The following is a 15,282-nucleotide window of genomic DNA, read 5'->3' on the forward strand; positions in this document are numbered from 1 at the left end:
AAGGCATGAAGGTTGGACAAGATGAAATAAAACTATCACCACAGACATAATCGGGTATGTTGAAAATTCAGAGAATTTGCAGATAAACTATTAAAATTAGTGAATTTAAGAATATTCTTGGAAATAAGATAACTATATTTAAGTGCATTTTTACATGATAGTGGAAAACAATTAGAAAATGCAATTTAAGAGGTAGAGCTGGGACTGAGACATGGCTAGGTAGAGCTAGGACTGAGACATGGTAGAGCTAGGACTGAGATGTGGCTGACAGGACTGTAGTCATGGGAACAACCAAAGAGGTAACCAGTGGGTCAGCAGGTTTGTTACTTATAAGGAGATTGAGAGAATCCATTAACGTATTGGAGTTCATGGGAGCCAGTCTCTCTCTATTGGAGAAAGGAGTTACAAATACGAAAAGGGGAAAAGGCTAGAATGTTTTTATTTGGTTGTTTTGTTTAGTAACTTGGCTGAACTAATTCTGAGAAATCTTTTTTTTCTCCTGCACAGTCTTTGTTCCTACTGAGATTGAGTAGATTTTCCTGAACGAATGTTTCTACATTTGCTGCATGCCCTTAGGACAATTTCCAAAGACTTTAAATAACTGTTTTTATCGTTTTTAACAGTTACCTTATTGTGTGGGGGGTAGGTCAGCTGAGGTACTTACTCTGCCATCTGGAAGAACCCTCTCTCTGTGCGATTTGTGCAACTCCCTGTGAATAGATAATTATTTCAAAATAAAAAGTTTTTGTAAAACATAGCAATGATTGATTGTAGCATTAGAGGAGCTATTATGATTCCGTCTTTACACTCATAAAGTGAAATGGAAATGGGAATGTTTCATCTTCAGTATTTTGCAAGCATCTGAGAAAATAGAATGTTAACTTTCCCACAAAGCTATGATTGGTGTTTACTGAAGGGCATGTACCAGGAAAGGACATTCTGCCTCAGTCTAGTGGAACACGTAAGAAGTTATCCTCCTTTCCATGAGAGGCATGTGTGTGTGTGTGTGTGTGTGTGTGTGTGTGTGTGTACACTCCTAACTGGGTATGTCTTCATCCCCCATAGATTCGTTCAGTTGCGTGGAATACGGATGACAGCAAACTGATTTCTTGTGGCACAGATGGTGCTGTATATGAATGGAATCTGTCCACAGGAAAGAGAGAGACAGAATGTGTGCTCAAGTCCTGCAGCTACAACTGTGTTACCATCTCCCCTGATGGCAAAATCATCTTTGCTGTTGGATCAGACCAGACTCTCAAGGAGATAGCAGATTCTTCAGTAAGTCTGCCCCTGTCCCTCCTCTGGGCTGCTGCCCTGATCTGCAGAAGAAGAAACACAGAAGCCTCCTGTGTTTACAGCAGAAAGGGATGGAAAGGGGGCCTGTGAGAACAACGTCCCTTCTTCATGGGATAACACCTGGCTCCTCATTCCTATAGGATCAGCTCAGTAATTGTTACTCCTGGAATTTCCTGTCCAGCGTCCAACTGACTGGGTTAAATTGTGGGGCCCTTTTCCATTTCTACTTTGCTTGCTGTCTGTAACTTCTCTCCTACCCTCCAGGGATGGAGGTCAGCAGCATCTCTAAACTGTGCTCTAACCCTTGATCTGCACATGCACTCGTGGGGTAAAAACAGAACTCTAGTTATTGCTATCACCTAAGCTTGCTACCATATTTGTTTGGAAATCCCCAAACTACTCTGAAATTTTAGAATTAGCATGTTGGCTCCAAATAGTTGAGGGAGGAGAGAAGAGCTCAGCAAAGACACTTCCTGCAAATGTGGCTGTGTCCTTCTCCACAAGCCCAGCTGAGAGTAGGGTGTCTCTCCAGTGTGCCCCCAAGTAGCTTGGTCCTGACTCTGTGGTGGCTTCCACAGTGCCGCACCAGAACAAAGCTCCTTTAGGGCAGGGCCATGGTTCACACGTCTTGGTATCCCTACTAGCTAGCACAATGCATGGCCCACAGCAAACATTCAGTAAATGTTTGGTGGCTAGATGGGTGGGTGGGTTGATGAGTGAATGAAAGAGCAAAGGAATGAATGAATTCCCTGATAGAATAGTTTTTGTTTATATAATGGACATTAATAAATGTTTGCTAAATAAACTTAGGATCCACATCCCATTCTTAGTTTGAGATACATGGTTAGAATAGCAGTCAAGAGCATAGTCTTGGGAGCCTGACTGCCACCTAGGAGGTGGTTGAGTTGAGGCAACTTACCTAGTATCTCTGTGACTGTTTCACCATCTTTAAAGGGTTTTTGTGAGGATTGGATGAGTTACAACCTGTAAAAGCCATAGAACACTGCTTGGCACATGCTTTATGAAGGTTTCCCTTTTTTAGTATTATTCCTAACTCCTAGAGCTGCTTACTCATTGGTCAAGCAGCCAAGAAATATTTAGTTTGTGCCCCTTATGTGCTGGATGGTATGCCAGATGCTAAAAGAAATGGAAAAAACACATTTTTAAATCCAGAACTTGCCCTAATGTTGCTATTAGAAGCAAGGAAGAGAATGACATGGGGACAGTGGGTACACGGCTCAGCCCCTCACCCTGAGCAGAGCTGGCTGTGTTCCAGGTTCTTCGAGAGATGTCAGCATTTGACGTCACCTACACAGCTATCGTCATCTCCCATTCCGGGCGCATGATGTTTGTGGGCACCTCGGTGGGAACCATTCGTGCGATGAAGTACCCGCTGCCTCTTCAGAAAGAATTCAACGAGTACCAGGCCCATTGCGGTCCTATCACCAAGGTGAGGGCAACCGCCTCCCCTAGGGCCCAGTCCCAGATCCAGCTCTCAATAGATCCACCTGGTCCTGCCCTCCGCATACCACCTTCATCCCTTCAATCTCCCAGCATCTTTTCTCTCCCTTTATTTATTCATCCAGCCAAATGTTCAATAAACATTTATTGGCTCTTAATACTCTTTGTTTAAACTACTCCCAGGAATTTGTTCTAGGAGGTAATCAGAGATGCACCTAAAGATTGAGGTGCAAGATTGTTCATCATAATATTTCGCATAATTATGGGCCATTCGAGAGATGTTATAGGCCCCCCGACCACAGCTGTCCTCTACAGGCCAGTGCCCTCATGTCCCAGCTGCTGAGTGTTGGCTACTGAAGGCTCACAGCTCTCCTCGTCCTCCACAGAGTCGCTCTGGACTAAAAGGAGTCCTGGCCCAGGAGATGAGCCCCCGCCCGTCCCTGGGGGTCATAGCATGAGCACGAATTTGTAAATTGTCCTTCCGTTCCCCCTTGTAAAAAAGCAGCGTCTATGTATACATGGGCTCCTGAAGAACAGGAACTGGGAAAATGTGTTCTCTCTCCCTCCTCGCCTCTCTTATCCCCAACTGAACAATACCAACACCTGAGGTTTTTAATTATGTCCCAAACTCTATACTGGCTTGCCTGCAGACACCATCTTTACTAGGAAAGGCTTTTTCATTATAAACTGGAACATTCCTGTACTGAGCCTGAGTCTTGGGTCCAAAGTAAATTACTCTCACAAATTCCCCCCTTTTGCTTCAGAGCTACTAAGTTTTGTGGATAAGATGTTTACTTTTATGATTATAAAAGCAATACATGTTTATTTTAGGAATAAAAATCTTCATAATAGCATTATCATTAATATAGTGATGCATTTTCTTCTATTTTTTTGTGCATATGCTTTAAATAAATTAAGACCATACTGTATGTATGCTCTTGTAGGCTGCTTTTTTTAAATTTATGCTCTTGTAAGCATTTTTTGTATGATTAAATATTCTCCAAAAGCATGATTTTAGTAGCTATTCAAATATCCTGTCACAATGATGGAACATAACTTATTTAACTCTTCTCTTACAACTGGGCATTTAAATTATCATGAACTCATGAATATCCTAGCCTATGGATTTCTCTGAGCATCTCTGATTATTTTCTAAGGCTAAATGCCTAGGCAGAGAGCGAATCCTGAGGGAAAGAGCATTGCCATTTTTAAGGTTCTTGACACATATTGGTGATTGTGAGAGGACAGTTTCCATAGTTGATTCTTTACTTTTCACTTTTTATTTTGAAGTAATTATAGATTCGTAGGAAATCTGAAAGATAGCATCAAGGTTCTGTGTGCCCTTCACCCAGTTTCCCCCAATAGTTACATCTAATGTAACTACTGTACAATGTCAAACCAGAAAACTGACACTGGTACATTATGTGTGGGGTTCTGTATCATTTTTTCACATAGATGCATAAATGTGTGTAACCACCACTGCACGCAAGACACAGAACTATTCCTGCACCACAGCAGCTCCCTCATGCCACCCTTCATAGTCACCCAACACCATGCCTCGTCCTCAGCAACCACTAATTTGCTTTCCATTTCTATAATTTTGACATCTTGAGAATTTTATATAAATAATCATACAGTATGTGACCGTTTGAGAGGAGCTTTTTTCACTCAGCATAATACCCTTGAGCTCCATGCAAGTTATTTCATGTATCAATACTTTATTCCAGTTTTGCTGAGTAGAATTCCATGGTAAGGATGTACCATGATTTGTTTAACCATCTACCTCCTGTGGGATATTTGATTTTTTTTTCCCAGTTTTGGGTTATTACAAATAAAACTGCTATGAACAATTATGTACTGGCTTTTATGTTGACATGTTTTCATTTCTCTGGGGTAAATGCCCAGGAATACTATTGCTGGATCATATATTACAAGTGCGTTTATTTAGTTTTTTAAGAAACTACCAAGCTGTTTTCCATTCCTACCAGCAATGCATGAGAGATCCAGTTTCTCTGCATCTTTGCCAGCATTTGGTATCATCACTATTTTTTATTTTAGCTGTTCTAATAGGTGTATAGTGACATCTCATCATAGTCTTAATTCACATTTCCCTAATGGCTAATCATGTTGAACATCTTTTCATGTGCTTACTTGCCATTTGTATAACTTCTCCAGTGAAATGTCTCTGTGTCTTTTGCCCACTTTCTAGTTGGATTATTGGGTTTTTTTACTGCTGAGTTTTGAGAGTTCTTATATAGTGTACATAATAATTGACTCTAAAGATTCCAAATCCACAGAGAACATATACATAGTCTTATTCTTTTATTCGTTCCTAGAAGCCCGTGAGGGTTCTTGTCTCACTTCTTTTCTAAGATAGAGTCTTCCTCCCCAGGAGGCTGTACCCAGGCATGGAGGGAGGGCTCGCACAACAGCTGGCTCAGTCCTGCTCTCCACGGCCTGCGAAAGCCTCCTGTCCGCGCTCTTTCACCTCAGATGTCGCTCACCTTTGATGACCAGTTCCTGCTGAGCGTCGCCGAGGATGGCTGCCTGTTCACCTGGAAGGTCTTTGATAAGGATGGTCGGGGAATCAAGCGAGAGAGGGAGGTGGGCTTTGCTGAAGAGGTGCTGGTTACCAAGACGGACATGGAAGAGAAGGTAAGAATTGGATCTAGTGAAGAGGGACATGAAAATTCCGTACCAGGCTGCATCCAAAGTCCTGGGACCGGCACAGAGCCCTTCTCTAGCCCGGCTTCCCCTGTGCCCAGCACAGACCCCCACAGCTCCCTGTACACGCCCGCCCACGCCACAGCCACTGCATTCTGTGTCCTCCCGACCCCACCTGTCGTTCTGCCACGTGATCGTCTTGACTTACACTGAGCTCTACTTCTAGCCTGTGACCTATCTTTCCTCTCCTGCTCTTTGAGGGCAGGAACCACGACATATAATTCGCTTGTATGACCAACAGTTTCCAGCTCGTGCTAGGCGTAAATAAATATTTACATAAATATTTCCGATAAATATTTACAAAATTAAAGTGACAACCTTGTATATTCCAGTTGTATCTGTGAAACTTAATAACTGCTGGTATCTGGAACCTTCTTTAAAAAAAAAAACAAAGACATTTATAAAACAGTCCTGAAACCCACTCCTCTCAATAATAAAACAATAACAGTAATAATAACCAATCACCAACTTTTTTTTAGGTTAGCCACGAAGCAGACACTGTGCTAATTACTTTATAAGTATTTTCTCATTTAAATCTCCCAATATCTCTATAGAGAAGATACTGTTGTTTTCCCCATGTTTCAAAAAATGTTTTTGGAGAGGTTGGGTGACGTGTCCAAAGTCACTGAGCTAATTAGGAGTAGGCCCAGAGTTCCGATCCAGATTTCATCTGGAGCCCACTCTCCTAATCATGACCTCAGAGCGCCTTCCCTCCTGTTGATGCAGCTAACAGTCCGTTAAGATGTGTTTTGAGCGCTCTGAGTGCTGCGCTCCCCGAGGGAGAAACCGAATGGGTGGTAACCTCACGGGGCTTGCAGAGGGTGCACAGCTGCGAGCTCACTGCCGTTCATCCAGAGTTTAAAGCGCATTCACTGAGTACCTACTGTGTGCTGGTCACTGTGGATGCATGTGGGAGAAGACAGGATGGGCCCTGTGATCAGGAAACTCACAGTCAAGTGAGAGACAGAGACAAGCGAAACCAACGGGACCACAATGCCACAGTGGCCCCAGAGCAGGATGATAGACCCCTGGCGATTGCTGGAGAGCCCTCCTAGAGCTCCCTGGAACTTTCTGCAGGAAAGGGAAGTGGGAGGAAAGGCTGAGGGAGAGCCTGTGAGAGCTAGGAGTCTGACCTCCTGCAGGCAGGCAAATGTGTCTCCTCCTCTTCCTTCTTCTCTGTTTTCTCTCTTCTTCCCCGAGGGGAGGGGAAGACACCAAGTAGGAGACACCAGGCTGCACCAAAAGCCTGAGGTGTCTGGGCTGACTCCTGACCTCAGCTCCCAGCCCCCAGCTAGGCCTGACAGCACGGCTGCCAAGCTGGAAGTGACTAGTGTATGTTCCGCTCACTTCTTGAAATTCCCTTCTCTCTCGGCCTCCCGGAGACCACACCACATCATTGCCTGTGTGCCTCTCTGACTGTTCCTCCCCACCTCCCTTCCTGGCTCTTCCTTCAACTGGCCTTAAAAGCCACTTTGCCGGGGGCTTCCCTGGTGGCGCAGTGGATGAGGGTCTGCCTGCCAATGCAGGGGACACGGGTTCAAGCCCTGGTCTGGGAGGAGCCCACATGCCACGGAGCGGCTGGGCCCGTGAGCCACAATTGCTGAGCCTGCGCGTCTGGAGCTTGTGCTCCGCGGCGGGAGGGGCCGCGGTGGTGAGAGGCCCACGCATCGCGATGAAGAGTGGCCCCAGCTCTCCACGGCTGGAGAAAGCCCTCGCACAGAAACAAAGACCCAACACAGCCATAAATAAATAAATAATTAATTTTAAAAAAAAAAAGCCACATTGCCCAGAATTCCCAGCTCTCTCTTTTTCTTTACATTCTATGACATTCTATGTAGCTATCGTGATTTACCCACTCATTCAGTCATTCATTTATTCATGCACCTAACTAGTATTTGCAGAGAGATGTGCTATGTACCAGACACTGTGCTAGGTCTGCGATTACAGGAATGAAAGACATAGATGGTCCTGGAGCTTATATCATGGGAAGAGGTATAGGTAAAATTTTAAAAGGGAACCAAGTGTGTAATGAGTGTTATGAAGGAACTGTGCTGTGGGAACACGGGGAAGGGACCCTGACCCAGGCCAGCTGGTGCCAGAGGAAGTGAGCCTTGAATGGAGCCTCCAGAACAAGTTGGAAAGGGCCTTCCACCCCGAGGAATGAGTGGGTGCAAACGGACGAGGGGGGATGCTCTGGGGAGGCTGCTGCCAGCTGGTGGGGCTGGAGAGTAGAGGGGGTGCCGGAGAGAAGCGTTGCAGGTGAAACAGAGATAGTGAGGGGCCTTTGACACCATGTTTCAGACTTTGGAAATGGTTCTTAAGGCCCCACTGATGATCTAAGTTAGGGGATGACTCAGTAGATTTGTGTCTGAAGAGACTGCTCTGTAGCAGCAATGTGGAGAAGGATGGAGAAGGGCAACGAGCAGGTGCCTCCAATGCAACCTGTCAGAACCAGGTCATTCCCACCAAAATGTGTCCCACTCATCCGCGGCGGGCCCCCAGGGCCATGTATTCATCCGATACATATTTGTTTAGTGCCGGTCCTGTGCTGGGCTCCCAGGATAAAGCAGTGAAGCAAGACAGGCCAATGCAACCCTCAGGGAATGGTCTGGGCCGGGGAGACGGTCTCCATCCATAGTCCTCTCACTTCACCCCACAACCCATCAGGCACCACGTTCCCTAAAATCTCTTTCTCTGGAATCTTTCTCTGGAATCTTTCTCTTCTTCTCTGCTCCCCATCTCTGGTCAGGCCCTTACCATCCCGCACCTGAACTATGCAGAACCCCCCAACCAATGCATCCGCCTTCAGTCCTTCTCTACCCTAGCCTGCGTGCACACTCCCTGGCTTTGGGCACTTATCACATTGGTAATGTTATGTCTCCTTGGCTGTCTCAGTAGACTGTAAGTTCCATGGGGGCAGGAATCATGATTCAACAAATATTTTTCGAGTGCCTACTCTGTGTTCGGCACCGCTCCAGGTACTTGGGGTACATCAGCATACAAAACCAACAAAGATCTCAGCCTTCTTGGAGATTAAATTCTACTGGGGGCTGAAAACAAAAGACCATAAAATAATAAGTAACATTTAAAAGTGCCAAGATTTAAGGGAACAATAAAAAAGTAGAACAGAGTAAGGGGGTGGGGGGAGTCAGAGGTGCCAGGAATGGGAAGGGGAAGGAAGCAGGATTAAATCATGTGGTCTGTGTAGACCTCACTGAGGTGACATCTAAGCATAGTTGAAGGAGAGGTGAATTATTAGCATACTGCCTGTTGCACAGTGGAGCTCACTGATTACGCGTTTTGAGGGTAGAGGAAGAAGCTCATATTTCTCCTAGTGTCTGGTCTGTGTGTCTTGTGCAGAAAGTTGACACATGCGTTGGAGGCTGAGCAGAGCTGTAGGTCTCAGAGAGCTCAAGGCCACGGGTTTAAATAGTCTGATTCACCCGCACTGTGATTGTTGTTGATTCTGTGTCCTTCTCCCAAAGGTTCAGGTTATGTTGGAGCTGAAGACTCGTGTGGAAGAATTAAAAATGGAGAATGAGTATCAACTCCGACTAAAGGATATGAACTATTCTGAGAAGGTTAAGGAGCTAACAGACAGGTTCCTCCAGGAAATGGAGTCCTTGAAAACGAAAAACCAGGTCTGTTGAACCAGCAACGGCGGATAACAAGAAATTTCCTGCTCACTCAAGACAACTGGCACACGCTCAAACAATAAGATGTATGATAATGTGCGATTTTAAAGCATAGTTAATAACATCCGAAATGCTTACAACAAAGTGCTAAGTGGGGAAAAAAAGCAGAATATAGAACTCTCTATAGTGAATGCTATTAATGATGTAAAATAAATACACATAGAACAATTTTTAAGAAAATAGCTAACAGTGTGATTATCTCTGGAAGTTGGGATTGTGGATAGTTTAAATTTGGTTCTTTATGCTTTTCTATAATTTCCAAATTCTCCACCATGAGAATATATTACCTTTGTGGTCAAGAGAAACTTATTTAAAAGCAAAATGAAAAGTAACAAGAAAAACGAAGTATGGAAAGAGACGAGCTAGCAGAATATTGACCTCAGAATTGTCAGTAGGTTAAATAAAATTAGTCTAAATTGGCTTCCTTGGTGGTGCAGTGGTTGAGAATCCGCCTGCCAATGCAGGGGACACGGGTTTGAGCCCTGGTCCGGGAAGATCCCACATGCCTCGGAGCAACTAAGCCCGTGCACCACAACTACTGAGCCTGCGCTCTAGAGCCCGCGAGCCACAGCTACGGAGCCCGCATGCCACAGCTACTGAAGCCTGTGTGCCTAGAGCCCGTGCTCTGCAACAAAGAGAAGCCACCACAATGAGAAGCCCACGCACCGCAAAGAGTAGCCCCCACTCGTCGCAACTAGAGAAAGCCCGCACGCGGCAACGAAGACACAACACAGCCAAAAAATAAATTAATTAATTATTAATTTTTAAAAAATAGTCTAAATGGCCTTCCTGTAGTTAAAGATGGTCCAGGACTCTCCCAGAATGATTTCTCTGTTCTGTACAAATCTGCCTGGCCCTTCACCAGAACAGCCAGTTTTTTGCTCAAGTGATATTTGTTCTTTCATGTTATCTCCATGGGTCTAAAAACACCCTGGCAGTTAATTTTATTATTTCATTCACTTAATCAACAAACATTGGTGCCTTCTGTAATCTGAGCACAAAGTTAGATACCTCCCTTTCCTGCAAGGAGCTTTCCTGCTCCATTAAAGAAAACACTTTCTTAGAAGCTGATACATTAACATAGCCAAGGAATTCCTTGAGAGCAATGTGCTGACAACAGAGAATTCAAATCAATCCTTACCTTTTCCACCCAAAAATCCATTTGGTGCATGTCCAAAACTGAACTCATCATTGACAAGATTCATTGCGTAGAAGGATCTAAATAGAGATAGTATAGAACTTTCAGAGCAGAATATAATGCAAATAAAATGATAGCTTGCATGTTGCTTGTAGAACAGTGCTCGGTGCAGAGGGCTTGGGAAATGTTTGTGAATGAAGGAGGCTCTCACTTGTACAATTGGTGCTTCTCATGGTGGTGCTTTCAGCAGATGTGTAGAAATGAGAACATTTTACTCTGTGTCTTAGGTTTTAAGAACAGAAAAAGAAAAGCAGGATGCACTCCATCGTGAACGCATGGACGACCTCCTGGAAAAACAGAGCCGGGAACTGCAGGACTTGGGTGAGGCCATCAGTGGAGGCCACTGGGCAGAGGGCAGTTGACTGGGAGCAAAGTCTGAGAGTCCTCCAGATTCAGCAGAAGCCCCAGCCTATAAACAGCCTACATTTATCCCCTGGAACTCACCGTGGTTTTTGCTCCTGTGTATTTACTCATTGATTAAACACAAATTAAACACCTACTGCATGCCAGTAGGAGATAGGAAAAGTGTGGGTTTGGAGCCTGATAGGCTGCCTTGGGTCCCAGATTCACCTGGACTTGCTGGGTGCTCTAGGGAATCACCTAAGCTCACCAAGCCTCGGTTTACTCTTCCATAAAATGGGGGTGCTAGTACCCGTTTTGCACACTCAGGGCATTCTTCTTGGCCCTGAACCCCCCAAATACCCCTCTGCACTTTCCTGGAAACCTTTCTGCCTAGTCGGTGAAGGGAGGAAATCGGGCTGCCAGACAAGACAATGGCGTGGGGGGCCCGTGAGGAAGACAGGTGTGCATTTGTATCTCACCTGTGGAGGCAGAAGCTCTAGCTGGTGCTGGAAGGGGGCCCAAGGCTGGAAAAACACCCAAGGCTCCCCTGGGTGTCCCTGAGGCTGATGCTACTGTCCCTCCTGAAATAACCTTCCTTGCTTCTCTCCAGAATGTTGCAACAACCAAAAGTTGCTTCTAGAATATGAGAAGTACCAGGAGTTGCAGCTCAAGTCCCAGAGGATGCAGGAAGAGTATGAGAAACAGCTTCGGGATAACGAAGAGACCAAGAGCCAGGCCCTGGAGGAGCTGACTGAGTTTTACGAGGCCAAACTGCAGGAGAAAACCACCCTCCTGGAAGAGGTACTCACAGGAAGCCGAGCTGTGCCTGCCTGTCACGGTGCCATCCTGCAGACCTGGCCTGGGAACAGCCCAGAGAGCTGTGGGAAGCCTCGCTTGACCTCCATTTCCTTCCCCACCTTCCTTTCCGAGTGTGTTTCGTTTGGCCTTGTTTTGTACTGTTTATATATTTGTTTCCCTGGCGGCCAAGGGACTCCCTGAGCTGGGAGGTGCTCAGCTTTTGAAACTAAAGTTCCTTGGATAGACTAAGTTCATAACTATTGTTCTCTCCTAACTGTACCTTCGAGCCTTAAGCACTGGGGAGAGCTTTCTAGAAGAAGCCTATAGAACTGGAGAGGAACAGGGACCTGAACCATGGGAAAGGTGGTTGCCTGAAACCCCTTCGTAACTTCTTATGTCTTGCAAGACATTGTAAGCCAGTGAAATCATTCCTGCACTGACTCAACAAACACAGGCTGTGTCTTATTGGTTTACCAGCCTGAGTGCTGGGTGGTGAAGCGAAGTGAAACACGGGGCCAGGTTCTCAGTGGGTGAGAAAGGTGGTCACACAGGCTGATATTCATCAAGGTGTAGACGGGACAGTGGGGAATGCAGACACAGAGCACCCACCCTGGCCTGCAAGGTCTGGAAAGGCTGGCAGGAGCTACCGAGATCCAGGAGGCATGGAAGCTGGAATGAACCAGGAGACTGGGAAATGCAGGAGGTTAAGAACATGCAGGCAGAGCAAAGTCATAGAATATTCAAGCAGCTGGGTTGCCAAAATATCTCGTTTCCCAAGATGAAGGGAAAAATGAGAGAGGCCAGATGGTGTCCTTTTTGGCACGAAATTCTGGCAGACGTTGTTGCTGACAGTGAGAGGGCAGCAGAGTCACGAAAGTATGGAGTGATTTTTGAAGGGAATGAGGAAGGGAGTGAGCAAGAAGAGGACGGGCAGGTCTGTAGCTGAAGGCCCAGCTGAGGTCTGAGAGGCGAATTCTGGCGGTGTTCACCCACCAGGCTGTGCGCTTTTCCACAGCAGGGCTCAGCAAATAGGTGTGTGAGACAGGAAGGCATGGAGCAGCCCTGAGCCAGAGCTGGGGCTTCTCTGAGTGGTGAAAATAAAGGTTGGCTGGTGACCTGCCACGGGGTCCAGGCCAGAGAGGATCAGTAAGGCACCAAGAGTCAGTGGAGGAATCAAGACCAGGCGAGGGGACGTGATGAGGTGGAGAGCTGGGATGGCATACCTGGGATCCAACGGAGAAGTCACCTGTGCTCAAAGAGCAGGGCCTGTATTTTAGGACTTCAGAGGTGGCACCATTCCAGGGGGTGGACCTGAGAGTGGGTGCAGGAAGATAAGGGTCAAAGCGCCAGGAGACGTTCTAAGGTCCTCTGTAACCACCCTGGTGGTGGCAGGGAAGACGGTGAGTCGGCATCCAGAAGTCTTCAGTGAACAGGGAGGGTGACCAGGCAGTGGGGGATATATAGGTGGTGAGGAGTAGAGGGTGGAGGCCCCGCAGACCTGGCAGAGGCTGAGCTCTGATAGCAGAGGGGGAGCTAAGAGATTCCACCCCCACCTGAGCCCGGCCTGCTTCCAGTTCCACGGCGTGAGGAATGTTCCTTCGCTGCCCTACCCACCTCCCCAGCCCCATTTCCAGCTGCCCCTGTCCAGTGAGGTGGAGCCTCTGGGAGTTTCCTGCACAACCTCTGAGCCCCTGCTCAGGATGACGCCTCTTCATCTAGGCACTCGTTTGCCCCCCTCAGGGGCTCAGGACAAGAGCCAACTCCTTGACAATTCTTCCCTAACCCTCCCCTCCCACAGGGCTAAGCATCCCTCCTCTGCGTTCTCAGGGCCCCCGGGCCCCTTTCGCCCATGTGGCTTACACAGCAACATCATGGTTTGCTGGGCTCTGCTTTTAGGGTGAATGGATCGATCCTCCCAGAGGGGAGAGAGGCCAGCCTTCCTCCCAGGACCTCTCACAGTGATGACAAGGCTTTTCTTCTTTTGAGTCAGTAAGATTTCAACTCAGAACCTTCCTAGGGAGATTCCTCCCAAGTGCCATCTTACTACGGGCTGGGCTGCTTCTACTTTTTAGCAACATCTCCCAGACCAAGAGCAGGGGCTTGCGGGCCCCTCTAGGCTGCAGTCGGAGCCAACCTGGCCAGGCTTCTGTCCAGCAAGGGTATGGTGACGTGATGGGCAAAGAGAAGCCTTTCTCAGGAGGCCATTGAGCCCAGTTTTAAAACCACCTTGTCTCACTCAACCTCCAAAACACTCAGTCCAGGGATGGTACGTGCAGCCTGGGAGAATACCAGGGTCAGTGTGAGAAGAAAGCCATTGACTCTACCGTGATCTAAATGTCCACCCCTGGGCAGCAGTGAGCAAGGAGGAGCCCTGCCCCAGTCCCTCCCCAAACTCCACCAGGCAGAGCTCGTTTTCCCAGCATCTGGGCTCTAGGCTTTTCCTCATTCAGCACCGACACGTACCAGATACTGTGCTGGGTGTTCACTGCGGTGGGTGGAGATGTGGCCCTGCCGTCAAGGAGCCTCCGTGTCAAACAGGCATTTACAATATAATGTAAAGTGATGGGGGACGTACAGTGTTCACACGGGAAATGATAGCTGAACCAAGAGCCAGAGGAAGAATAGGAGAGAGCCACGGGAAGACGCTGGAGTCAGAGGGACAGCGGGTATCAAGGCTCAGCAGCTGAGCGCCATGCACACTGGGGGAACTGAAGTTAGTTCACACTGGCGAGAGCTTGGGGTGGGAGTGATGGCTGAGGCCAGGGAGATGCACCGGAACTGCCTCCTGAGAGCCTGTGGACCCGTTTCAAGAGTCTGGACTCTACCGTGAGGACAAGGGTGAGCCAGAGAAGGCTTCCAAGTAGGGGGTGGCATGACCAGGCGTGTGGTTTAGAAAGCTCCCCTCGACTAGAGAATGAGATCCGACTGGAGGGAAGCATGACCAGAGGCAGGAGGCTGGCTAGGAGGCTGACAACAGTCCAGGCAAGAGAGGACAGGGGCCTGGGCAGTGGCAGAGGCATCAAGTGGATGGATTCAAGAGGTGAAAAGGACGGGATTGGTTGGATTAAGGAGGGAGAGGGTGGAATTAAAGATTCACTCATTCATTCAGATATTTATTGAGTACCTACTGTGTGTCAGTGTGCGCTGTACACTGGGAACTCCTGGTGGGCGTGATAGACTGGGGTTTTACCCTCGAGGAACTTACATCGAATGGGAGAGACAATCAAGTAATTCCACAAATAAATATAAAGTTACAAGCGTCACTAGTTTAGTGAAGGAAGGATAGAAGGGGGCTGGTGTCAGTGTGAAGAAGACCAGAAGTGGAACAGGGTCGGGGGGTGTTGGTGGGACAGTGGTTGAAGTGATAGAGCCCAAGGCCTGATCTGGTAGGGAAAGGGGGACAAACAGAAGGACAGAAAGAAAATGGAAGGGTCAAGGGACCCATGGACTTGGTTTCCACTTCTGTACTAACACTCGGTCTCCCATCCCCATGATAGGCCTCGTATGTTCACCTCGTCCCAGGCCCTCTGAGCACAAGGGTGCCACGTGTCCCCTCTCCCCTGGGCACACACTTTCCCTCTCTCCGAGCCAGGCGCAGGAAGATGTCAGGCACCAGCTGCGTGAGTTTGAAGAGACCAAGAAGCAGATTGAAGAAGATGAAGACCGTGAGATCCAAGATATCAAAACCAAGTATGAGAAGAAGCTTCGGGATGAAAAGGAATCAAACCTGCGGCTCAAAGGAGAAACGGGCATCATGAGGAAGAAGGT

At 47.3% G+C, this 15,282-nt stretch overlaps 1 protein-coding gene across 1 annotated transcript in view; it reads left to right on the plus strand.

Annotated features, from left to right (window-relative positions):
• Nucleotides 1-15,282, plus strand: part of CFAP57 (cilia and flagella associated protein 57) — a 74,225-nt gene that overhangs the window by 31,814 nt on the left and 27,129 nt on the right. The window contains exons 9-15 of the mRNA XM_068537922.1: nucleotides 1,066-1,278; nucleotides 2,573-2,746; nucleotides 5,251-5,412; nucleotides 8,967-9,122; nucleotides 10,602-10,695; nucleotides 11,327-11,517; nucleotides 15,107-15,280. Of these exons, the coding sequence (XP_068394023.1) occupies nucleotides 1,066-1,278; nucleotides 2,573-2,746; nucleotides 5,251-5,412; nucleotides 8,967-9,122; nucleotides 10,602-10,695; nucleotides 11,327-11,517; nucleotides 15,107-15,280 (1,164 nt within the window). The remainder of the gene's footprint in view (nucleotides 1-1,065; nucleotides 1,279-2,572; nucleotides 2,747-5,250; nucleotides 5,413-8,966; nucleotides 9,123-10,601; nucleotides 10,696-11,326; nucleotides 11,518-15,106; nucleotides 15,281-15,282) is intronic.

The sequence above is a fragment of the Eschrichtius robustus genome, chromosome 3 (genome assembly GCF_028021215.1).
Source record: "Eschrichtius robustus isolate mEscRob2 chromosome 3, mEscRob2.pri, whole genome shotgun sequence".
In the NCBI taxonomy this organism is placed as follows: domain Eukaryota; kingdom Metazoa; phylum Chordata; class Mammalia; order Artiodactyla; family Eschrichtiidae; genus Eschrichtius; species Eschrichtius robustus.